The 26,770-nt window shown below is 47.5% G+C and overlaps 1 protein-coding gene across 1 annotated transcript in view; it reads right to left on the bottom strand.

The window, feature by feature from the left end:
* LOC142580458 (nose resistant to fluoxetine protein 6-like) overlaps positions 1-4,142 on the bottom strand; it is a 104,762-nt gene extending 100,620 nt beyond the window's left edge. The window contains exon 1 of the mRNA XM_075691151.1: positions 3,565-4,142. Within this exon, the coding sequence (XP_075547266.1) occupies positions 3,565-3,946 (382 nt within the window). The 5' untranslated portion in view covers positions 3,947-4,142. The remainder of the gene's footprint in view (positions 1-3,564) is intronic.
* Positions 4,143-26,770: the final 22,628 nt, after the last annotated feature.

Raw genomic sequence — 26,770 nt, 5'->3', positions numbered from 1 at the left:
CACGAGCATTTTGATTTTCTTGACGTTTGCTAGGCTGTACTGGTTTCTTCGAAATAATTATGTTGAATTTTTCTGCGAAATCATTATTTTGAATCTGCCCAGCTGTACAGAGCTCGCACGTCACTGGTTCGGTGAAGCTGTATGCCAGACGCTCGCATCAGCCTCGGTATGTATACGTTGTCGCCTTTCCGCACGGTGAATGCAGCGCCTGTGATGAGCGAGCTCCCTTATAAGCGCGACTCTAGTAGGCGGTATGATTATAAAAGAACTTTGTTCACGCGGCTTCACGCCCTTACTTACTCGCAATAAGTGAAACCCAACGACTTATTCCTGAGAATAAACATTATGCGGTGGTGTAGGAACACTTTTTGTTGGTTTAGTTGGTGACACATAGCTATTAGACGAAGGGCGCAAATTAAGACAAACGCAGGCGAAGAAACAGGACGAGCGCCACTACCAACTTTATTACACCTTCGAAATTATGCTGTGTACTGTGTACGCAACCTCAAGGACATGCGCAGAACCGTAAGACAGCAGGAAAAAAAAAGCAAACAGTTAATCATTTTTGGTTTCATGTCGCAAGTTCCAACAAGGCGCTTTCTGACTGATACAAGGTGACAGACGTGTCACTGAGACATTTATCTCCGTCTTTTTTTTTTCTTTATGTGGTATCCTTCTAAAATTTCCCTCGCTATCGTGTTCTTGCTTTTCCCAGTAATCTCCGTCTGAGACGCCCGGCTCACAAGTGTTCGGGGTCTTACTACGGAAGGTGAAAGGCACACTAAAACGAAAGGCTCAAGCTGAGCAAACGAGCATTAGACTGGTTTTGCTACATGCATACGGTTTCGCATAACACCAACAAGGTTGCCCGGAGGTATAAGCTGCCCGTTGTGCTTTTGGCGCCGAATAAGCTGGTCCGCCTATGCCCGCGCATTTGTTGCACGCGGGATAGAAAACAAAAAATCACGCGGGAACTCCTCTCAGAGTTGTCTGTGTATGCGTAAGCATTGTGCCGCTTGTTCATCTCCATGCAGCCCGGTGTCATTATCAATGTTATGAAACTTGATCCGTCCAGTATAAACGACAGCGCTGCGGTGACAGGAAGTGCTGCATACAGCGGCGCAAGATGAATTGATGACAGAAACAACCTACTGCAGCTAGTGGCGCTAGGTGCGCTGATGACGTTCCGATCATTATAAGCCGTTATCACTCTTGAGCGCCTTATCCATCCGCGTCGAACCATTATCAACCGTGATCAAACGTACTACGGCGGTGGCTGCGCGGGCCCTACCTTGAAAGCGATTTGCAATGGGGACAGAGTGCGGCGAGTGCTGATAGCTCCATGTGCGCTGTGTTCTCGCCGCTTAGTTCGTGTTGAAGCATTTAAAATAAGGTTAAGAACCTCACCACTTGTTTTGTTGATTTCCGCTGTAGGTGTGGTATATCGTATACCTTCTTGCTGTGGCAAGTTCTACATATGAGAAACTTGGCGATGCGCAAATGACCGTGCACGGGAGCATGCATTAGGAGCTATATAAATAAAAAAAATTTAGGCGTAACCTTGAGAGACAAAAAGAGATCGGTGTGGATCAGAGAGCAAACGGGAATAGCCGATATTCTAGGTGACAATAGGATAAAAAATTGAGCCGGGCAGGCCATGTATTGCGTAGTAAATCAGCTGTGGACTGCTAGAGTTATAGAATGGGTGCCCAATGAAGAGAAGCGCAGTCGAGGACGGCAGAATACTAGGTGGGGTGATGAAATTAACAGACACGCCGTTGTGGAGTCTCCGGAAATTTGGATCACCTGGGATTCGTTAACGTGCAGATAAATCTAAGTACACGGGTGTTTTCGCATTTCGCCCCCATGGAAATGCGGCCGCCATAGCCGGGATTTGATCCTATGACCTCGTGCATAGCAGCCTAAGACCATAGCTTCTAAGCAACCACGGCGGGTCGGCCACACAAATAAAAATGGAGATAAATGTGTCAATTATACGTCTGGCGCGTTGCATCAGTCAGTAAGTGCCTTCTTGGAACTTGTGACATTAAACCAGGAAAGCATTATCTGCATCCTTTCTGTTTTTGTCTGCTGTCTTGTGATTCATTGAAGTTGTGTTTGCAGTATATACGCGAATTTTGATGGCCTAATAATACGGTCGGTAGTGGCGAACTTCCTGCCTCTTCGCCTGCGTATGCCTTAATTTGCAGCCTTTGTTAGGAGAAGGTCACGTCAGTCAAGCAGCTATCATGCTATATGTTTCACGTGTTGCTCAGCTTTTATTGTACATATTATAGATTCCAAATTAGATTCATATTTTAAGTGCACAGTTATGCAGTGAAACGACCTTCGGGAATGCATGGTTGTTCATATTAGTGGCGCGAACTTCAAGGCATCCATAACGTCCCACTTTTGTTAGCGCCATCTTTATACCAACCCGTCATGTAGAACCCCCACCTTGCGGAGTCTTTGTGGTGGTGTAAGAAAAATAAATATGACTAAGCTTAACATAAATATTCAACCATACAGCAGAACAATATTTTCGCAAATGCATCGTGAACGAGGCCAAAATAGTGATTGCTTTCTCATCCACGCAATAACTGCGTGCATCCTACCTGAATATCTAAGATGGATAATAAATGGCATTGACAGCCTTTACAAGGCACCTGCCTAGTTGTGCATGACCATGCATAGTCGTATACATAGCGACGCGTTCTTTTCTTTACTCTGCATTTGCTGAGGCGAGAGTTTCAGACACTTCCCTGGATGACCGTTCCTTTCATCCGCATAAGTCACCACAACAACAACGCAGGTTTTGCGTACAGTTCTGGCACTCTTCTAAATAATGTTTTATACTAGTGGGACTGTCAGCACGTAGGAAATAGCATAGGGGACTTTCCGAGAATTCACATCTGCGTATTGATCGCATTTAATTGTTGTCCGCAGTTGTATACCAGCTCGTTTCACTTTATTCCCAGCTAACCTGCCGTGAAAAATGAAGAGAAGCGTCACAATCACAGGCACACTGTGAAAATTCGGCTAGCACGCCTACCCATTCATTACAATATTATTGTAATGTTTCGGATATGTCGGTCATCAGAGAGAAACATTTCAGTAAGCTACAAAGCACGGTGTTTTACGCCCAAGTGATATGTGCTCGTGCTAAAAAAAAAGCATCCTTTTTTTTTAGTATGAGCGCCGTTTGTATAAGAATGACATGTCGTTGCTCCTTCATACTTGACGCGTGCTTGTTGGTCTGCTATAAACGTGTTGTTTGTGCTAGTAAGACACGCCAGTACACTTCAAACCGATAGATATTGTAGCGTTATTGGTTTGTGCGAGTGTTTTCTGGAGCACTCGCTTGCGATCAACGTTGTGTAGATTGGTGAAAATAATATCAACAAAAATATCAGTTCAGTGTCGGAAATACAGAATGCGCGACAATAAAGCAGCACAGACGGCGTCTCAAAAGTCCACTTTCAGGACAGCGTATCTTGGGCGCAAGGCACAGCGAATGCATGCTGCCAGACGCCGCATACGCGGCTACAATCTCGGGCGACTCACTTTTTATGGCCCACGGCTTGAGCTGCTTGACGCCGAAGATCATCTTGAATAATCCGTAGGTGCAGTCGCCGGTGAGATTGAGCTGCGAGATGTCTCCCAAGAACTGCGGCGTCACGTGCTCGGTGATGGTCTTCATGAGGGTCTTGACGAGTTTCTCCTGCCTTCGTGCATAGTACTTGAACGGGTTTCGTAGGTCCGGCCCGGGGTCTTTGGTAGTCGACTTGGTGGGCACCCTGGTGACCGCGGCTCTGGGCGTCGTCGTCTTCGGGGCTGGCACGCTAGGTCGCGTGTCGCCCTCCTCGGCCATGGAGGACTGTGCGGCCACGCCGGCTAGGCAGATGGCCAGCAGGGACAGGCCGGCGAGCATAGCGGAGGGCCGCATGGCTACGTGCGTGCGCCGTCAGGCTGTGGGCCGACGTGGGGCCCTGTGTGCGACGGCGGAGACGCAGAGTGAGCGGAGCACTCGTCCAGGCGCGACCGATCGCGAAAGGCAACTTAGGCGGCGTTCACCGGGAGCACGAGTAAAAGGGAAAGACAAACGCATCGGAACTGCCTCTGATTGCCCTTGGACGAGGCTGGTCGCGCGCCTATCAGGAAAGGGCGGCGAAAGCCCCAGGGACTTGCCGCTCGGTTATGGGGAGGAGGAGGACGCGACGACGACGCAGACCTGTTCCACTGATCGGCTCCCCTGGACTAGTGCTGCTGCTGCTGCAGCTGCGGCTGTTGCAGCACATGGCTCTTTCTGCTTCATTATGTAAGCTGTGCCAAGAGAGGACCTCACCTCTCGGGATTACGGAGAGCGCTGGCCTCTTGATCCCCTCGAAAACTGCCGCCGCGACAAGTGCACCGAACGAATTGCCGGAAAGAGCGAGAAATTTTGAACGAACGACGCCCTCGTGTTGGCCTCACCAGCAAATGGACAAGCATGCACCTCATTCGGTCGCCAGCCTATCTCTTATCATTTGCGGCCGTGTCGGCTTCACAACAAAACTGCTGATGTCGCGCGGTCTAGTTCTCTCTTACTTCTAGCGGTTCCCTTTGTGATTTCCATGTGGGTTTTGTTCCCTGAAAACACCGTTTTTGCAAGTAACCAAAACAAAACTTCTGCGTTAGATATATAACAAGAATATGTATCAATATTTCGCGATTTTTATATAAAATAAATGTCCACCTCCCCTCCCATACTTTCCTTAGCTTCAGTCCTTCCTGATTTCACATGATTGACTAAAATACTATATCGGGCCCTTCGCGACCATGCCTCCGGCCTTTGTCGGAATGAACAAAAAGCGTAGCAGTCACACACACGTGAATAAAATTAAAATGTCGCTTACGAATGAAAGAAAAACATGGCAAACATTGATAGTTGTATTTAGAATACAAAACGTTCATTGTAAAAAACAAATAAAAATACAACGTCAATATAAATAACAGAGAAAATCTACATTGACGCATACATTTATGGGGCAGGCCGGTCAGCGTTCCTAGATTTTCATTCAATTGAAAACAAGCGGCGTTTAATTTGAAGATAAGATTCGATTCACGTACAGCCCCCAAACGTTCGCCAAACCAATTCTAAAACTATAGCCTTTACTTTATTGAGTATTCATTCAATAAAGCTTACATGTTTTGGTAGGAGATTAGGGATGTATCATTCATGTGTTTTATAAAAGCTTACATGCCTGCGCTCTGTTGCGTCTCAATACGGCGATGAGTGATGAGCTTAGTCGTTTACCACGAGGGAGTCCTGTCATCAGCGCGTGCCCAGGCGACGACGTGGTCCGACATCGATTGTGACGCGCAAACAAATGGGCTCACTTCAAGGCGACAACAGCCTCCGTAGAAGCGGTGATTACTGCGAAGATCACTCTACTCCAACCTGATACCTTACAGTTCTTAGAAGTTCGCATACGCTGTGCTATAGCCGACGTTTTGTAGAAAAAGACCTCGCCGGATGTCTGTTCCTTTTTTATTGAAATGAAAATAAAAGAAAGAGATGTAGTCTCCTTGTAATGGTGACGGCTACTCCCTTTTCACATAGCGGAAACGACAATATAAAAACATATATGTAACAAAATGAACAGAAACCACGTCATAGGGTCAGAAATCCGCAGCAAACAGTCTTATACACACATGAACGTATCAATATAGAAGGCAAATGCAAGTTGCACCACAATGAGCTTGTAAACAAAGTCACAAACACACACAAGCGGCCGTGATGTAGACTGCGATGGGCATATAAACAGATGAGGAATTACACAGAGTACAAGTGCGTTCAGTGCTTTCGCTGTGCTATTTTCGATGGCCATGGGCCCAGCAATTTTGCGAGTCGCGGGCTGTCAGTGGCCTTTTTTTGTGCTGCGATGAGTGACACAGCCGACTTCGAGAAACGAAGCGCTGTGGATTGCACTGGCATATTTACTTTTTCTTTGTGCGTCTCCTCCATTCTCTGATTGTGCTGTTCGCAATCACAACCTCTCATTTTCTGCCCCCATAAATCTCCTTCTCGTGATAGATAAACCACACAACACGCTAAACAACCGTGATGACCATATCATGATGAATGCACGCCCGCACGCACAAACACTACAAGATATGGCTCCAGCAACGTATGTATTTCTGTTGTACTCTTGTATGAAAAGTGCTCAGACATGAATAACTGTGACTATCAAGAAGACTGTATGTGTGGATGTGGTAAAAGTACCAAATAAACTCTTCCCCTGGCGGCAATACAGGAACTTCACCACGCTCACAGTGCGCACAGCGCATGAGCACGGCTTCTCCGATATGTATACATAAGTAAACTTGAAATCAGCGCCGTAGCCAGTCGCAATGCAAATTTCGACAGTCGTTTTCGCTGTTGTTCTTAACAAAACCCTTTCGAATAGTTTGGAAGCTTGTTACTTTTGGTGTCAAGAGTAATTGCATGAAAGAAAGGAAGTGTGGAAAGAAGGAACGTAATTTTATTTTATAATGTATTGCTTTTATTTTTGTGATGTTGTATGACTTGTGATCAAAATTAAGTTTCAGGTTTCTTAAAATTAGGCGCTGGGAGGTACGTGAAGTTCACCTATGCAAATAAGCTATGTGGCCAGGGAGACACAAAGTGAGATTATAATTATCGCTGTCTGCCGTCCAATTAACTAAAATTGAATAATTAACTTTTTAGGGACTGATGTAAGCGGGCATGTTTGTATTGAAAAGTTAGAGGCAGTCGTGATTCCACGCAGTTCCACTTGGCAGAATTCTTCTAGCATGCCCGTGTTCCGAGATATCCGGCTCCAACTTTTTATTTCCGCTCGCATGATTACGCATGCAATATAGTGAGGATCGGTGCAAAGCTCCTCCCTCGTGTGACGCGGCTGTTGCGTGCGGCGTTTAGTCTGAAAACGGGGCGGAGGCATAAGCAACGATGATAACTATTGCCCTTTCACTCTCGGCGAGCGAAATCGAAAATCTGAGAACCCGGAACCGCAGTCGAAACACGCGACCGCGCACCCTGTAACGATGGCGGCAGCTGCCCTGCCGAGATAAGGGAGCCAGCGGAGAAGCAGGAGAGCAATGCGCCTGCGTAGCGGCGACTAGACGAGGGGGCATTGTCCTTGCCTGGGTGAGGAAAATAAAGGGACTGCTAAATTTTAAATATTGTGTTTTTTATTGAAATCATCAACAACAACAACAACAATAACAACAACAACAACAACAGATTCAGCCGTGGTAACAAATATTTCGTTCTGCTATTTTAAAGCCAGTGTGCTCATGCACAAATCTCACTTTACATGGAAACACGACACCCATCAAGATGTCAATGCATTAAAAATGTTCAAAATGCTTTCCTTCCACAGCAACGCAAAGCATAAACCACTCTCGCGTTGACTCGATAACCATGCGCAATACTTTTGCGCCGATGCTCGCACAGGCAGCTGTTATTCTGTTCTTGTCATTAGTGTCAGTGGGCTCTTTTGCATAAACTCGACTTTTAACGTGGCCACAAAGAAAAAAAGTCGAGCGGAGAAAGTCTCGGCGGCCAAAACATCGCTCTTGCGCACTCAGTTCACCTACGTGGTGAATGACGGTCCAACCAGCTCTTTGCAGAGGTACAGAAATGTGGTGGTGCTCCGTCATGCTGGAACCATACTTGGCGCAGGTCATGAAGCGGAAGATTGGAGACAAAGCTGTCGACGACAATGCTGAGTATTTCTTGCGTGTACTTCTTTCTGTTCCGGTTGTCCTGAAAAAAAGAAATAAGGTCCAATGATCCTGTCCCCGAGTGTGCCACACCACACATGCAGACTCCAGCGAACTTGGTGCTTAACCGCCGTTGTGGCTTAGCGGCTATGGTGTTGCTCTGCGAAGCGCGAGGTCGCGGGATCGAATGCTGGTCGCGGCGGCCGCATTTAGATGAGGGTAAAATGTAAAAACGGCCCTGTCCCGTGCATGGGGGCATCCCCTGGTCGTCAAAATTAATCCGGAGTCCCCACTGCGGCTTGCCACACAATGATATCGTGGTTTTGGCACATAAAATCCCAGAATATAATATTTAACTATAGGTGCTTGCGTTGCCGCAGCCACTGCGGATTTTATCTGGACCAATGAGAAGTGGTGCGAATATTGACAGTGCTGGAAACGACTACGAAGTGTTTCTTTCATAGAACGCTTGTACCCTTCTCTCGCTTGTTTCTCTCAAAAATCTGGGAGCTGCCGCTCCCTTGTTGTGGCAATGGATGAAGAAGCCATCGAGGAGCTTCCTGGCGCCCAGCCATCACGTCTGGTCCAGTCCAGGAAACGTGGAAACGCGTCAAGTGACATGGACAGTGAGGCAACCGAGTTGTACTCGGACAGCGACGACTCGTCGGACGAAGATTTCACGCTTGTCATGAGCCGAACTACGAAAAGAAGACTGCTACGCAGGTCTTCGTCGCCAAGTGTCTCCACCGTGAAGACAATACCACAGCGCTGGCCGTACACTATGCTCTTCATGCCTGTGGACCCAGTGTCCCATCTGCGACTCCCAAAGAGGCAAGTCCTTTCTGTGTTTCTTGAGGGAACCGCGCCAAAAGAGGTAAAAGACGTGAGAATAAACGCACGGAAGAATGTCCTCGCAGTAGATGTTCTACACCGTAGTGCGCTGCAAAGCCTGCGGCACGTAACGGAGATCGACAAAGGGAAAGTGCGATCCATGATTCCGACAGGCTGCAATGGCACTGTCGGCGTCATTTATGATGTCGATATTTGTATACCAACAGTCGACTTGCCAATATTAATAAAGCCAACTACAGGAGGCACTCTTATCACGCACATCACAAGACTTGGCAACACAGGTTGCCTGAAGCTTGGGTTTGAGGAAGACAGACTTCCCTCACACGTCAAAGTTGGCCACGTCCGGCATCCAGTCCGCCCATATGTACCGAAGCCCCTGCAATGCTACAAATGCTGCAAGATGGGACACGTAAGGTGTCTGTAGGAATAACCCCGTGTGCCCACGGTGCGCTGAATCTCATTCAGCAGATGCCTGCCGCGCAACTGTGTTAAAGTGCCCTAACTGCCATGGTACTCATGAGGCCTCATCCAATGATTGGCCACGGGTGAGGAATGAGCGAGCAGTACTTAAACGTATGGTGCGCGACCATTCAACACATAGAGAGGCTGCCGCCACACTTAGGCGACGACGACATTGCCACCGAAGAGCATCACGAAGAGCTGCATCTACCGATAGAGATACACCATCTTCCGGCAAAACGGCTACCATATCAACGCCGACTTCCACAAAGGCGGGCACTGCGAAAAAGAAGAAAGGGGCAAGACTCGCACCTCCTCAAGAGTTGCCTACACTTCCACGAGCACAACCTTGCTCGGAGTCACATAAAATTGCGCCGCCCTCAATGACTTCACGAACCGCGGATGCGACGACGACTGAGGATCGCCAAGTCATAGTGATGTTGAAGTGACTTATGGACGCATGCGCAATCTACTGAGCAGCATGAAAACCCCGTTGGCACAGAGCGCACTGCATGTGCTGGACACCTCGAGTCCGGTGCGTGCGGTTCTAGGGTAAAACCACGGCCCCAGAGATGCCGTCGTTGCAAGAGGAGGTCAAGAATTCATCTGTCTTTCAGTGGAACGCCAGAGGGCTTAAGTCACGCATGTCCGACTTTAGACTGTTTGCCTTTATGCACCAATTCCCCATTATCATGATTTGCGAGCCCAACCTGTCAGCTCCCATCAGGCTGTCCGGGTATGAGTGCTTTATGTTCTCTACCCACGGAGAGTGCAGCAAGGTTGTTGTATTTATACGCCTTGACTTGACTTATGTGCATCACCCAGTGCCTCCTGACGAAGTAAATGAATACGTTTGCTTAACAGTGAAGAAGAAAAAGCTCACGTTCCCAATTCTTGGAGCCTATTTATCTCCAACAAGCCGTCTAGATTTGAGCGCTTACTGTGCAGCCGTGGGTGATCACTGGCGACTTTAATGCCCACCATTACCTATGGGGAAGCTCCAAAGTGAACTCTAGAGGCAGAACGTTGGTGTCCTTTGCCTCTGGACGCGAATTTTGCCTGTCAAATGACGGAAGCCCTACTTATCTACGTCAATCAGCGTATAGTAGCTGCTTGGACCTTACCTCCGTTTCACGTTCGCTTTCGAGAAGATGGCACTGGTTTTCGTATTTAGAAACGTGGGGTAGCGACCACATCCCAACCTATTTGAAGATCGAAGGTTTGACTAGCTCCAAGTCCTCCAGAATCGTCCAGTGCACCGATTGGCCTAAATACAAGATAACCATGGAATACTGTTTTCGTGACGGCACCTCCTATAACCTACAGGGCGCGATAAAGGATGCCATACAAACAACCACGCATTCGCTTTTGAAGAGTTCTGCCCGCACCGATTTCGACATCGAACTCGAGAAACTTCGAGCGATTCGCCGTCCTGCGTAACGAAGATATAGACGCACGAAGTCCAATCATGATTCCAGGTTGGCTAGATGAACACAAAAGAAAATACAGCGTCACATGAACAAGCTGGCTTCGCGACAATGTGTATCCTCTTGCGAGTCCCTGGATCCGCGAAAACCTTCGTCGATTATATGGAGGACTGTTCGTGGCCTTCGCACAACCTTTTGTCAGCGCCACGCGTTTAAATATCTGGCACTCCATCTACAATGTAGAGATATTGACGTCGCTGAATCTTTCTGCAGAAAGATGGCTGGCGAAGCAAATTCCGATGGAACGGGTACGGGAACGCTCGACCACCCACTGTTCCCACGCGATCCATGCTTGGAATGCCCTTTTAGAGCGCAGCTCTTTGGCGTCCGTTCCTGGGTTTCGCGTCGTCGTCGGCGTTGTCGTTGGCCTCGTAACCAGCTCCGCCCCCCTTTCATCCCCCCAGCGCTAGCAGCGACCGACTGATACCGCTGGATGCCGCTGACGCCGCTAGAGAGTCAAGATAACGTGACTGCATAGAACACCGTCGCCGCCATGCAGAAAGAGGAGGAAAGGGTCCCCCCCCCCTGTTCTTGTGTGGCGGATAGGGTGCTCTTCAGTTGCCGACGCGCCGGTTATTTCACGTAGGCCCCGGCACGTCGACGAATACGTGACCACCTTCCCACGGCTAGACCTGGTTCTTAGCGCTGCGGAAGCGAGGGTATCATATTGTTTGTGTCGGCATCGGCGGCGTTGTCCCTGAAACCAACTCCGCAGCTGGGGTTGACTCACTATCGGCGTCAGCGGCATCAGTCAGTCGCTGCTATCTCTTCCCTCCTCCCTTTATCGTGTTGTCCGCTTGCTGCGCGCGCTTCTGCCCCCATCGTTTGCCGCTGGGTGTACACGCCGCCCCCCTCCCCCCTCTTCCTGCGAGTCTCCGGTTGTCAAAGCGCCGGCTCGAACTTAATTCCTTTCTTCGCTCCTCCTCCAATGCAACTCCTGTGCGGTGGCAATGAGAGAGCCAGATCGGTGGCGGCGGATCTGTATATGTGCACCGCCCGAGCCGAAATTGCCGCTGCCGTTCGCCCTGTGCGGTGGCAATCAGAGAGCCAGATCGGTGGCGGCGGATCTGTATATGTGCACCGCCCGAGCCGAAATTGCCGCTGCCGTTCGCCACTGCGAAATTATCTGCCAGTTCTTTCTGAGCCATGAGCGAGACGACCGATGGAAGTCCTCCGTCTGCTGCTGCTGCTGCTGCTGCTGCTAAACGAGCTGCCAGAGCAGAGGCCCAGCGCCGTCGCCGTCAGAATCCAGAGGTGCGTGCCGCCGAAGCAGAAGCTTACCGTCGCCGCCGTCGAGATGATCCAGGAGTACGGGAAATATATAAAAAAAATTCTGTGATAGCGCATACATGTGTTGCTCGATTTCTTTGCCTCAATCTATCGAAAAGGTGAAACAGCTTATTTGCTGCGCTCAAATTTCGCATTAGGAAGTAACGTAATCGTCGGTAATTTTTTTTCTATGGAAGAACAAGAAGCTGCGCTGGCTTTGTGCAGGCGTTCTTCAGTGCCGGGACCTGACGGCATTACATACCGTGCCCTGTGTAACCTAGGGGACCAAGCTTCGAAGGCACTCTTGCTCCTCTACAACGACTCCTGCCAGACGGGTACGGTTCCGCAAGAAGAACTTCTCAAAGCTGGCAAGTCGCCTTTGGACATTTCTTCATACCGTCCGATCGCACTTGCCAGCTGTGTCGGAAAAACAATGGAAAGAAGGATTTTAACACGTCTAGAATGGTACTTACAGTACTATGAAATCTACCCAGATGCTATGGCCAGATTCAGGCGTGGCCGTTCGTGAACAGGCAACGTTGTTGACTTCGTAACATTTGTGCAACACCAAAAGGCCTGTAAGCGACTATCTGCTGCTCTCTTTCTAGAAGTTAAAGGGGTTTATGATAATGTCACGCATGAAGCCACCCTTAGCGTGTTAGAAGCCGTTGGACCTGGTGGTAAGATATATATGTGGGTGTGCAACTACTTAAAGAGGAGATCATTCCACGTGCACACAGAAAATGGCCCGACATCCGAGCATTACGGTAGCCGAAAAGTGCCTCAAGGCGGAGTGCTTAGCCCGACGCTTTTCAATGTGACCCTCATTGGATTAGTTGGCAACCTGCCAAGCACCGTACGACTTTCCATCTATGCGGACGACATCTGCATTTGGGCGTCAGGTGTAACATGACGTCAGCTTCGTGCTCGGCTTCAGAAGGCAACCACAATGACATCTTGCTACCTTCGTCAACAAGGACTTGAAATTTCATGCTGAAAGTGCGCAATGGTGGCATTCACGAGGAAGGCAATGTCTGCTTACGGCATATCAATTAACGTACAACTTATACCGTACAGTAGAAGTCACAGGTCCTTGGAAGTCGTAATTGACAGAGACCTGTCTGGCAATGCGTACGTGAATTACGTGAAAAAGCGGCTGACTGCTATCTGTCACCTGTTCAGGTTCCGTGCAGGAAAAAGTTGGGGAGTATCTATACACTCTATGTTACAGCTGTATAGGGCGTTGTTCGTTGGATTCCTGCGGTACAGCCTGCCTGCAATATCCAACACCTACAAGACTAACCCGTGTAGATTCGGAGCATTCAATCCCAAGCCCTCAAGAAATGTCTTGGCTTACCATGCACTGCATCAACGGCTGAAACCATTGCCATTACGCAGGATTACCCAATCATGACGAACATTGCCGTTGAGACAATGCGTATGAATCTCAGACATTATGCTAGGATCCCTTCCCACCACCTGGCGAGCCTCACTGCTGAAAGGCCCTGCTCGACGCTTAGCGCTACTGTCAGTGCACATCGTGCGTCGTTTACTTCAGGGCACGCACCTGCGGCAAAGCCAGTGTTTCCTCCGTGGTGTTTGAGCCGTCCACAAGTACATATAATGATTCCAGGGCTACAGAAGAAGACCGGCCCGTGCTCTAAAACAGCTGAAGTTACTTCTTTTGCATGAAATGTACAGCAACCACGTGCACATCTATACCGATGGATCGACTACGTCGTCCACTTCTGGTGGTGCGGTGGTTATACCAACGCGAGGAATAACACTGAGGTTCAATACATCGCATGTCACGACCTAAACGGCGGCAGAACTAACGGCTCTGCGTCATGCACTGGAATTCATTGATTCTGAAAGACCTAGAAAATGGGCTGCGTTCTCTGACTAAAAACCGGCATTACAGTGCACGCAGTCAGTTATCCGACGCGGATGTCATGAACAGCCGACATACGAAATCGTGAAACTTCACAATCACGTCCAACAAAAAGGTCACGAGGTTGTTTTTCAATGGGTACCTGGCCATTGTGGAATCAGTGGCAATGATTCCGCCGATAACGCTGCTCGCATAGCACATCAAGAAGAGCCCAGCCTTCAATTTCCGCTTTCGAGGACAGACGCCGGAAGGCAGCTTCGACACCTGGCCCGCAGTCTCTCAATGACCGAGTGGAACTCGCCAAACTTAAGACTTACACGGCTGCATCGATTAAACCCCTCACTGCAACTCCGACCTCCACTCGGACTTCCTCGACGTGAAGCTACGCACGTTATTCTGGTTAACCTCCCTGCCTTCTTCTATTCTCTTTCCCTTGAAGGTGCCATTCCGGCAAAACCGAGGTTCATCTGTCCAAATTGCTCTTTGCAGGAACTCCTTTTATTCATCAGTTTTGAACAGGGCCCAATTGCAGAAGTGAGGCCGCGTTTAAAAGTCTGCCTCACTTATGTCCTGGTGAAGGCAAACATGGTACGGATGAAACCTATGCTTCTTTAGCATTTTTGCGACTGTTCCGAAGCTGTGTCCGCATTCTTCGGCAAATTGTGGGATACTGATTTCTGGCATAAGCGTTACGAACGCGAGAACGTCAATTTCGAAGTCTTCATCGACAATAATCTTCTTGGTCTGTCTCTGATGGTGGACTGAGATTGTTGTACGAAAGTGCCGAACCATGCTTATGAATGTTGGCTTAGTTGGAAGTGCATGGTTTAGGTGGCAAGCCGCGTCACTAATGCTTGCCATTCATCTCAGCCATTACAATAACCACGTCTATTTTGCTTTCAGTGTGATACCTTGTCCCGGTGGAAGCAGCCGTGTCAGCACCGGTGGATGCCTACGTAGTTTTTCTTGATTGTCCTTCCAGAGGCGCCGCTATGGCGGAAGGAGTCTACTAGATGGCAGTGAAGCTAACGCGATGACAGGATAATGTCCCGGTGCGATCTCAAGTCGTACGAAAACGTGGCGAAAAATTATCGTCCGTCATCGCCCTTGACAGGATAATGCGTGCTGCGTAAGCCACACCCCGCAGTCATTTCTTTATTTCGACAGCCGAGAGTGAAAGGGCTACAGATTTCATATTTGCTTATGCATCCGCCCCGTTTTCAGGCTAAACGCCGCACGCAACAGCCGCGTCACACCAGGGAGGAGCTTTGCACCGATCCTCACTGTCTTGCATGCGTAATTATGCGAACGGAAATTAAAATTTCGAGTCAGATATCTCGGAACACGGGCATGCTAGAAGAATTCTGCCAAGTGGAACTGCGTAGAATCACGACTGCCTCTAACTTTTCATTACACACATGCCCGCCTACTTCAGTCCCTAAAAAGTTTGGACGGCAGACAGCGATAACTATAATGTCACTTTGTGTATCCCTGGCCACATAACTTATCTGCATAGGTGAATTTCACCTACCCCCAGCGCCTAATTTTAAGGAAACCGCAAAACTTACTTTTTATCACCCTGTATTTTCATATTTCTCATTTGATAAGGAGCTGCCAGCATCATCTGTTGGTGCCAACAGTTGTTTATTGATTCATGCCAATAAAAGAATATCAAGAGCAGAATTTGTTTGCCACTCTATCCATTAAAGCCAATAGTAGCAGCAACGTACGCGGCACCAGCGTCGTGGTTAAAATAATAGCGAAATCGGTAGAATGCTACGTGGCAAACACAGCTGGCCTTTTTCGCGAGCACCTCTCTTGCACGTGTCTCCTACCGAGACCTCCGGTTTCGGGATTGCAACATTCCATAGGATAAGTCGGGTCGTCGCTCCAAAGTTTATCCACGGGTCGCGGTGCTCCTGAATCACCATATGTATTCCGTTTCAGCTGTTTTGCATCAGTCTGAGCAAGCGGATACGTCCACGTACTGCGTTGGAGCTCGGAAAATGTTAACGAGTTTCAACAGTTCTGCCCAAGAGGCGTTCAAGTGCTCCAGCCTCAAGGTTGCTTGAGAGACGCCCAGACATATACTAAAAGTTTCCTTGTTAGTAAATGCTGGTGAGAGGAAGAGGGGAAGGTTTAAAGATATCTGAAGAGGTTAGCTATAGTGGCAGGCCTGACGTGCGATTTGGGCTGACATGGCGAGGGATTAAAGAAAGGCAAAGAGATAAAGATCATGCACATCTAACGCACATCTTGGAATCTATCTGAAGCGAAACTTCGTGAAGTGGTTAATCAAATGCCATAAATTAGCCTATTTCATTTCAGCGTCTTTGACGTGAAGGAAACAGGCACGTATGTGCATCCATGCTACACGATGCGACACACACGGCGATCATCTTAAAAAGCTATAGTTTGCGTTGGCACAGCACGAGTAAATGTGCAATTGTGGCCTAACGATTCGCCAAGACAGCAGCGGCACACCAGCAGCCACAGTCAGGAAAGTCCGGGAGGGTTTATAAACAAAGCATGGCCTAAAAAAAAAGAAGGAAGGAAAGAAAACGTTCTGACGTGGAGCAGTGGGTGTACAGGAAAATGCGCTTCTTCGGAAATAAGAAACTGCCGGCTTAGGCCACCAGGCTGAAGCCGCCTGCAGCTACCATTAACACCGCCAGTCGGAATCATTGGGCATCTTTCCTGTAAAACACTGAAGAGTCAGAGTCTCTAAAGCGTCAAATTAATTTGAACTCTTTCATTGCCGTTTCTGCTCAAACAATATAGCGACAGATATAGATTTGTTGGTGTGATAGCTACCAGTGGCGTGACCAGGCTATTAAGAACTCACTGTGGTGACTGCGAATCACATCCGCTTCGCCTTGCTTTTTTTTCTGTTGCCAATTATTCTTGCTTTTTCTCATTCCTTAATTTGTTCATGATGTAGGAAATTCAGTCGGATGGCACAAAAAACATCGGATTTGTTCGCGGCGTGATGCATTTTTATTCAGGAAAGTAAAACAAAAGGAAAAACGAAAAAAATGGTGCTTTTCGCTCCTGCAGCGAAAGGGGTGTTTCCTCGATAAAAATCAGCACCCGCAATGAAACAACAACAACAACAACAACAACAACAACAACAACAACAACAACAACAACAACAACAACAACAACAACAACAACAACAACAACAACAACAACAACAACAACAACAACAACAACAACAACGAAACAATGCAGCCATTGTCATTGCGAAGATACCACGCAACATAATGTGTATAAGGATAGCAAGCAATAATTAAATATGCGAATGACCTATTTCTCGAAGAACAAGCAAACTCCTGATTTGCTGTCTGTTGAAATAATCAGGAAGGTATTAATAAAAACGTTCTTTGAGCTGTGCTGTTGTGTCGTTACTTATAATAATGTTATGAATATGTCACTTCCAAAAAAGCCTCATGGAAAGATATATACGTGTAGAACAAGACTAGTTCTGCTGCAATATCTTCAATTCTTTAGTCTTATTTTCCCACTTTTGATGCATTCGTAGACGAATTCAATGTATAACAATTACGAAAGGTGTTTAAAGATAAGCATCTTTAGGTTAGGTGACTCTTCCGTTCCTACTCGAATCGTGTCGTCGAAACTGTCAAGAAATAAACCATGGTTCAGTTATCGCATGCATACTTTGCTTCAGAAAATAAGGAAGGCACACCGTAAGTAACAAAAAACGTTACACGAGATATTGTCTAAGCTTAAACGTTAAAAGAGTTCTAGAATTATGTAATGTGCAATGGTGAAGTAAATAACTGTGTTCCCCGTCTACACGACTTCATAATTATCATTGATGACGACAAAAAAATAAAGAAAGGTTAATTCTTGAGTGATTTTCTTGCCTATTTTTGATAGGTTGAGGTTCCAGAGTTGGTATTTTGTATGTATAAGGTGCGGCAATTATTGGGCAATATGTAACAGGCAATGGCTTGTAGACCGTATAATATTCAGGTAGTGATGATTAAAAACCGCTCGAGGATCTTATGCTTCTGCTTTTCTTGTTTGTTTGAAAAGTGCTTACTTGAAAATTCCTTGCCTGATGACTAAATTGAAACGTACCGATTGACAAAAAAGAAACAGCAGCAATGTAATGCGTAATGAAGTTTAAAACTGCAGACGGGTATCATTAACGACCATTGCACGTAATGTGCGGCCGCATTTCGATACCGGCAAAATGCAAGAACACCCGTGAACTGTGCATTGGGTACACGTTGAGAAACCCCTGGCGGTCAAAATTAATCCAGAGGCCCCACTACGGCGTACCTCATAATCATACCATGGTTCTGGCTCGTAAAACTCCATACATGTATTCTTTAACTTTGACGTTATTTATAGTTTGATCACGCAGCACGTGATTAGCATTAATATTTTGGGCCCTAGTCTGTACGGTTTTAGGAAATGTTTATGATGTTCTACACAGTTAGCAAAGTGTATGTAAACGGCCTGGCCTCTAGAATTGACAAAAAAAAACCAGTTTAGTGATTTTATTTACTAGATTTTAGAAAAGCGCTTGATGCTGCGCACGACCTTCTCGTCTCAGAATTTCGGGCATATAAATAAAGCACTAGTGCTCTTGCGTGGATTGCCTAATACCTTTCCTCACGGCTTCAGCCTAGAGTTCCTAACGGTCATTCAGCCGCATGGGCTCCAGTCCCCTCAGGTGTCCCTCACAGCTCCGTCGTGGGTCCACTTTCCATCTTGCTTTCTTTTTTTTTTGAAAAATAATGATATTACAACCAGCATTATATTCTACTCAGAATGTTTACTGACGATTGCGTAAGTTACAGGGTCAAAAGTAATGATTGCGACGTCAGAATAGTGAAGTCCAATTTGGACTCGACAGAATCCTGGTGGTCGATTCAGAAATGTTTAAAAATTCAATTGTGGAGTTTCACCTGCCAGAATGAAGATCCCATAATGAGGAACGCCGCATTGGGAGGCTCCGGCACAATTTTGACCACCTGTGGTTGCTTAACGCACTTTCGTGTAATTATATACACGGGCGTTTTTGCATTTCGCCGCCATCGAAATGCGGTTGCCGTTGCCGGGATCAAACCTGTGACATCGAGCTCCGCAGCGCAACGCTGTCAATGTCAATGAACGTTCAGAAATGCGTGCATGTCACTTCAACAAGACAATGTCTATCTCATTCATGTAGTACGTACGGACACTATAGGCGATGTGCCATAAAGGAGGTGGTTAAAGTTAAGTGCATGGGATTTGTATGACGCCTGAGTTATTATGGAGTAGATTAATAACAGTGCATTCGCTGCTATCGGCATTTTGCACTTAAATTTTAGTCATTTACGTTACAAGTTGAAAGAACAAGTATAGTTAAGTCATGTTCGTAGCTTACTCGAGTACGGATGTGCCTACTTGGACCCATGTAGGGCTGAACTCGCTGACAAGCAGGAGAAAAGGCAGAATAAGGCGGTCCGGTCTGTTATTGATAATTATGTCTGGTATTTTACTAAATGCCTTCGAAATTCTTTAAAGTTAGAGAATATGAGATAATTAAATGATTTCCTCTTGATTGTTTTTACCATTAAGTTATACATTTAAAAATGACTCTGTATAGCAATTACACGAGAAGTTCTGCAAATAAGACTAATTAACTCCTTAGTGAACAGAGCCGTGCGATTGATGGAAGACTTGAAGACTTGAAGAGTAATGGAAGACTTGAAGCGCGCTATCCGAGGGCCTCGTAACCGTTTCCAGTTTTTTTTTTCTAGCGTAATGGATTCCGGTCAATTTAACACGAAAGGCGATACTGAAAACAGCCCAAGAGCGCAATTGCCCCGGCCTTAGTAGAGGCCCGTGAGTGACGTTCCTCCTTGCGTCTCATCGTCGAGCGAGCATGAAGCGTTCGAGATTACGGCTTGATGAGGACGCTCGCTTGATGCTCGTCCACCTGTGAAGCACAAGTATTCACGTCACGCATGGACGTCTACTATGGGCGTGAGAGCAGCGCTCTTCAGAAGTTGTTTCGTTTTTTTGTGTGAAATTTGCCGATATCCACTACGCTGTAAAAAATAAGACCAATAGACAGACCAATATACCTATAAGACCAATAGACAGACCAATATACCTATAAGACCAATAGAAATTCAATTCCCTCTTAAAACTTACAAGGGGGCTAAGCAGTGCTGACGCGTTTTTCATGGGCTCCTGCATTTTTCTGCAATTTTCAGGATACTTCTGTTTATTCAACGAAACTGTGGCATCGACGAAATCGTCAGGGGAAGTGGAACCGGGGGATATCAAGTTTATGAGGGGTACGTGGAAGTGCTGTCTTTTTTTTTGCCGTTTGAAGGTTCCACGCCACGCTAACTGAGCTAACCCTACCAGAGTACGCGCGTGACCCATGACCCGCGACGCGTGACCCGTGACTCGTGAGCGCTCCTGAGCTGCCGCTCGCTCTCTTTCAGGGCTGTCGCTGAATATCAATGACTGATACTGCGCCGTGCTCCCATATGGGCTGCAGAATAAGCGTCCTTTCTCCTCACCCAAACCACCAAGAAGAATGACGGACGCATCCGACGCAGCAATAACTGCCCAACAACTGAGCCAGGAAAACAACGGCATTGAGATGCATGTCGAGACGTCACAAGAGCAGCAACAACTGGAAGCGGAGTGAATTCATGACGAGGGCAGCGGAAAGACGATAAACATCCAGGAAAAATGGCACACATGAGAGAGGAGAGGAAAGTAGGCTCAGGCAGAGAGTAAGTAGACCAACCAACAACGTACGTAGCCGAAGCAACAAAACCTACTGCGGGAAGCATGCCCAACATAGAAAACCGAGGCTTTTGCCTTTGCCAATGGACGACACAAAGATCATCTATGGACCAAAGGCGGGTTTACAACTTTTCAAGTGGACACCGGTGGGCACACATGCCATCGGCCGAGCTTGCAAGTTGTCCCAAAAAGACTTCTACAACATCCGGATTAAGTGCTACATGTCGAGAATATAATCATCGCAAGCACACACACACACACACACACACACACACAAAACAAACCATAGCGAAGAACATGCTCCTCAACGTGACCAGTATCCAGCTTGGAGGGTTCATTTACGAAGTTAAAGCAAATGTCGGAACACCAGAAGCAACAAAACCTACCGCGGGAAACATGCCCAACATAGAAAACCGAGGCTTTAGCCTTTACCAATGGACGACACGATGATCATCTATGGACCAAACGCGGGTTTACAACTCTCCAAGAGGACACCGGTGGCCACACGTGCCATCGGCCGAGCTTGCAAGTTGTCCCAAAAAGACTTCTACGACAACATCCGGATTAAGTAAGTGCTACATGTCCATAATATAATCATCGCAAGCACGCCAAAGAAAAACACAGCGAACAACATGCTCCTCGAGGTGACCAGTATCCAGCTTGGAGGGTCCATTTACGAAGTTAAAGCAAGTATCGGAACACCAGAGGGCATCAGCAAAGGCGTAATGTACATCACCCCGCGAGGTACCAGCGAAGAACTACTACGAGGGATACGAATAACTGCTAGATACACGATTTTCGGAGCGCTTATGCAGGCAAGATCTTCAACAGCACTCATCTACTTCGATGGACCCCGTACGTCCCGTACAACATCATATATAAATGCTGTGAGTGCCGCTGCAAACCATACAAGAAATCTGTGGAATACTGCAGAAACTGCGGAGAACTAGGGCACCCGCAACATATCTGCCCGAAACACCTTATCAACTTCTGCTATATATGCGGGATGGAAAGTCAACCAGAAGGCCCTTCATACCTTTCATGGAGCCCCCACATCACATACTTGACGAAGAGGCTTACTTCTATCTCCCATATATTAAGGTTTCTTGCCGGTAAAACGTGGGGCACATCCGTGGCATCTATGCTTCAGCTATACAGGACGCTCTTCCTAGGATACTTGCGATACAGCACACCAGTGCTGTCCAATGCTAACAAAACTAACATCCATGTCCTACAGAGCATTCAAGGCCAAGCCCTACGAACATGTCTGGGGCTACCTCGAAATGCTTCAACCGTGGCAACAATTGCCACCGCGAGAGACCACACAATAAGGACCTATATAGATATCGACGCACTCCGGGTGCATGTTCGCCACATATCCAGAGTCCCTGACCACCATCTCGCTCGCTTGCCTGAGAAAAGACCCAAGGCAGCGTTCTCCAGATCAGTTGCGGCTAACCGGCACTCTTTGTCTTTGAGGCACTCACCCGCAACAAGAACGCCATCCCCTATGTGGTGCTTGAAGGAGCCTCCAGTGTACCTTGCTGTTCCAGGAACAGTGAAGAAAGCTAGCCTGACCACCGCGGCTCTCAAGCAGATCACATTGGAACTTCTGCATTGTTCATACGCTAACCGAATTCATGTTTACACGGATGGTTCCGTCTCGGAAAATTCTAGAGGCGCCGTTGTTCTACCATCTCAATCGGTCGTCATCAAGTTTAAGACTTCACATGTAACGACACCTACAGGTTCTGAACTGGCCGCTCTTCGCGCTGCTGTCGAATACATTGAAAAAGAACCGCCCAACAAATGGGCAATATTTTGTGACTCAAAAGCAGCCCTCCAGAGCTTGCGAAGTTTACGACGTGGCAATTATGAACAGCTGGTGTCACAAATCAACGAAACCTGCCATTGTGCATCTGAAAGAGGACATGATATCATATTTCAGTGGCTGCCGGGACATTGTGGCATCGTTGGTAATCACCTCGCCGATGACGCTGCCCGACGTGCCCAGGCTGGCTCACCGACACTCCTTATACCTTTATCCAGAGTCGACGCTGCAAGAGAGCTTCACAGTCTCGCTCGTACAATCACGTTAGGTTGCTGGCATACACCACAGAACTCTAAGTGTCGTTTACACAGCCTCGACCCATCACTGAAACTTACATTACCAGCGAACCTTCCACGACGTGACGCAACACTGCTGTGTCGGCTGTGGGTAGGAGTAGCATTCACCAACTCCTACAGCTATCGTATTGGAATGGCGGATTCACCAATGTGCGCTAAGTGCAAGTGTGAAGAGACCATCAGTCACCTTCTGTGCCACTGTTCTCGCTTCGATAATCAACGTGCGACTCTCCAGTGTGCCTTGAATAGACTGGATGACAGGCCATTTACGGAAGCGAAGATCTTGGGAGCCTGGCCTCACAGCTCATTGGCCCAGAAAGCAGTTCGAGCGCTTTTTCGCTACTTGAGGGCAACAGACTTGAGTGCCCGACTATAGACATCCTACACCTAAGTTCTCTCTCTCCCTCTTTCACTCCCCATTCCCCTCCCCACGTGTAGGGTAGCAAACTGGACTCAGTCTGGTTAACCTCCCTGCCTTTCCGTCTTCCCTTCTCTCTCTCTCTCTCTCAACCAGAAGGCCATGACAGCCAACCCAGATGTAAAATCTGTCAACAACCCCATGAGACAGCAGGAAAGTAGTGCCGACATAAACCAAATCCACTGCCGTACAAGATCATAGTGCAATTGGAAAACAAGATCGAAGAGCAGCAACGCAGATGGAACTCGAATTCAGACTCCGATTTCTAGGAACTATTCGAATCAAGCAGTACAAATTCCTACAGAGTACACGAAGGTCCAGAAATGGACTCCAAATCAAGAGGTGGTCAAGCAAACACCAGACCCTAGTGAAATTCACCCATACAGACATTGTAGCGAGTCACGTATGCAGACGCTGCCGGAGGAAACACACGAACACAAGAACCCACGGAAACCGAAAGAGATCTGCGATCACAACTCCAAAATCAGCAAGCCCTCATTGACAAGCTCATACAAACGTGCAAAGAACAAGACACCGCCAATCGAACCTCAAAACCTCAAGAAATTCCGTACATCCCACCAGCCCTTACGGAAGAATGAATCAAGGAAATTGTAACTATGGAGGTGCGAAAGCAGAGACAGGAGGCCATGACCACTTTTGCAAAGGTGATAACAAAACAGCTCTGGCAACACATCACCGCTCAGCTGGCTCCTATCTATGCTACCCTCCAAGAACTCAGCAACTTCATGTCCTATACCGAGCAGAACCACGTAACGAAAGCCACAGTGGAAAAGCTATTCAACAACACCGATGCGGCTCGCAAGAAAGCACGTAAAGACTTCCACAGCGCGGCCAGACCGGAATCCATGACCCGAGGTGAAAACGATATCGAACAAGATTCCGAGTAATACGAAGACGAGATTCCCAAAACTCCCAATGAAGCTGCGGCAATAGAACTGTTGCTCTATTTGAACCAAAAGAACAAACCTCCAGGAACTGACCAAACAGAAACAACCAGATATTATTGCTATCCAAGGCACTTATGACACGAATACAGGGATACGATACACACACCGGATCACAAAAAACCGCCATTTTGACGAAGAAAAATCTCAACGCGCAAGGTCACGCAATCCTGGGAACAACCGCAGAACACACCCCAGTGGAAGTGTAACCTGAGATAAAGACACACCAAAGTCTATACGTCCTATACTTACATAGTCAACCCAGGGATCCATTATCCGATGTTGGAAACTTCACTACAGAAGTCAGAAGATTCTCTAAAGGCCATAAACACGTAATAATGGGAGATGGTAATGCCCCCACACAGCATGGGGTTACCAGCACACGACCAAGAAAGGAGCGCGAGTGCACAATACGGCGCAACAGATTCACCTCACCCTCCAGAATGACCCTAAACTGAAGACTCGAATAAGCAACAGTGTATCCAGTGATACAAATCCTGACCTCACCTTTACGACAGGAATCTCCAAGGCTGAATGGACACGACTGGAAGAAAACTTCGGTAGCGATCACCGCATATTTCAGCTTGAAATCCTGCACCATAAGAAGCCGAGCAGAACCAGAACAGCAAGGCTGACGGACTGGAAAGCCTTCCGAAAAAATGGCATACAAGGAAAGATTGAAAATAAAACCTCACCCTCGACAGCCCTTTCACGCTTCCTGAACTCCACTCTGCCCTTCCCAAATTGACCCGTAACACATCACCAGGAAACGACAAGGTGACCCACAAGATCCTACGAAACCTCCCAGACAAGGCCATAAATGGGCTCCTCGACTACATGAATAACTGCTGGGATAAATGCGAGCTTCCGGCAGTATAGAATCACGCAGAAGTCACTATGATACAAAAACCTAACAAGTCACTACAAATCAGCAACTTGCGGCTCATCTTCCTTACCTCCTGCGCCGGAAAGCTGCTCGAGCACATGGTTCACGATCACCTCACTACATACTTCGAAGACTCGGGACTCATGCGTGACACAATGTTTGGCTTCTGAAAGCTACTCTCAGATCAAAATATACTTCTACATCTCAAGGAAGACCTTTTGGACTACCTGGAACGCCACAAAAAGTTCTCTATTTTAGCAATAGATGTAAAAGGAGCCTTCGATAATGTGAAGCATAAAGCAATCCTCCAGAATCTCCAAGACACAAACTGCGGAATCCGGACCTACCAATACGTACAGGACTATCTCTGAGATCGCACGGCTACGGCGGGTATTGGCAACCTCCGAAGCGACAAATTCGAAATGCCCAATAGAGGCACTCCACAGGGATCAGTCATTTCGCCTTTCCTGTTCAATCTCGCAACAACCCGATGACATCGAAGGCGTAAACCACGCGATATACGCCGACGATATAACGTTGTGGACGAAAGCGTCCACAACCGGCCGACAGCGAACTACCCTCCAAGAGGCAATTGATCAGATATAACAGTACTTCTCAAACTGTGGTCTCCAGTGTGCCCCCGAAAAATCAAAGCTACTTATACTCAATGCAAGGACCCGGGGAAAACCACCTGCCCATGTCGCCGCAGATCCCAGCGTCACACTCAATGGAATCGATATCTCTTAAGGTGGCCCCCTCTGCGTCCTTGGCCTCACAATACATAAAGACGGTTCCGGCGCAGCTACCCTTCTGAAGCTTCAGAATACCCTAACACAAGTCACTCATCTCGTTGAGCGCATAAGGATTCAAATAAGAGGACTTAAATAGCAAGAAACCATCCAAATAATACAAGCCCTCCTTATAAGCCGGATCACATATGGCACCCCGTATCTACTCCTCAAGAAAGCTGAAATCGAAAAACTGAACATCATCATTACAATAGCAATCAAGGGTGCACTAGAACTACCGAGTACGATCTCAACCACAATAACACTCCTCACATGGGAAGAAATGAGTGAAGCGCACAGGGCCAGCCATCTGGAACGCCTTAAGCTCACTCCAACAGGCAGAGCAGTACTACGCAAACTCGCATACAGCGAAAACATCATAGCGGACTCAGACGCGAAAGCCCGATTACCGCCACGTCTCCGAGGCTCTATATCAGTCGATCTAAAACCTGGCAACTTGCATGCAACACACCACAAAGATAGAAGACAATAAAGAGCTCGAGCGCTAAGCAATAAATACACAAAGAACCCTAACACGAGATATACAGATGCGGTAAATTACCCAGGTAGAAGAGAATATGCGATTAGCGTGACCAACAACCAAGGGAATGAGCTAGTCGCTGCCACCATACCGGCCAGAAATCCCGAAACGGCCATCGTCCTCGGCATCACCACATGCAAGGACAGAGCAACCATCTTGAGCGACTCACAAACCGCGTGTAGAAACCTACGAAAAGGCCGAATCTTTGCCGCAGCAGTGAAGATTCTAAACGTAACAACATGACGCCACCGACTCCCCAACACTTACGTCGCATGGACCTCATGCCACGAACGCCTGGCAGGAAACGAAGGAGCACATGCTGCCGCTCGAGAGCGTACCAACCGGGGATTTCCTGCTGCGCGGGCTCCGGAATGCGACGAGGGTGGTCACATTCCAATCAAATACGCCCTAATATTGCAGCACTATCGACTGGAAAGAAGACTGTGCAATACCACATGCAAAATTAAGCAAGGAAGAAGTAACGCCCTCCGCAAACTACAAACGAATACATATATCGATGAAATTATCATTCACGGGATGCACCTCACCAAATTC

The sequence above is a fragment of the Dermacentor variabilis genome, chromosome 1 (assembly GCF_050947875.1).
Source record: "Dermacentor variabilis isolate Ectoservices chromosome 1, ASM5094787v1, whole genome shotgun sequence".
In the NCBI taxonomy this organism is placed as follows: Eukaryota; Metazoa; Arthropoda; class Arachnida; order Ixodida; family Ixodidae; genus Dermacentor; species Dermacentor variabilis.
Note: the sequence above shows the minus strand (reverse complement) of the source record. Positions and strands in the feature narration are given on the sequence as shown.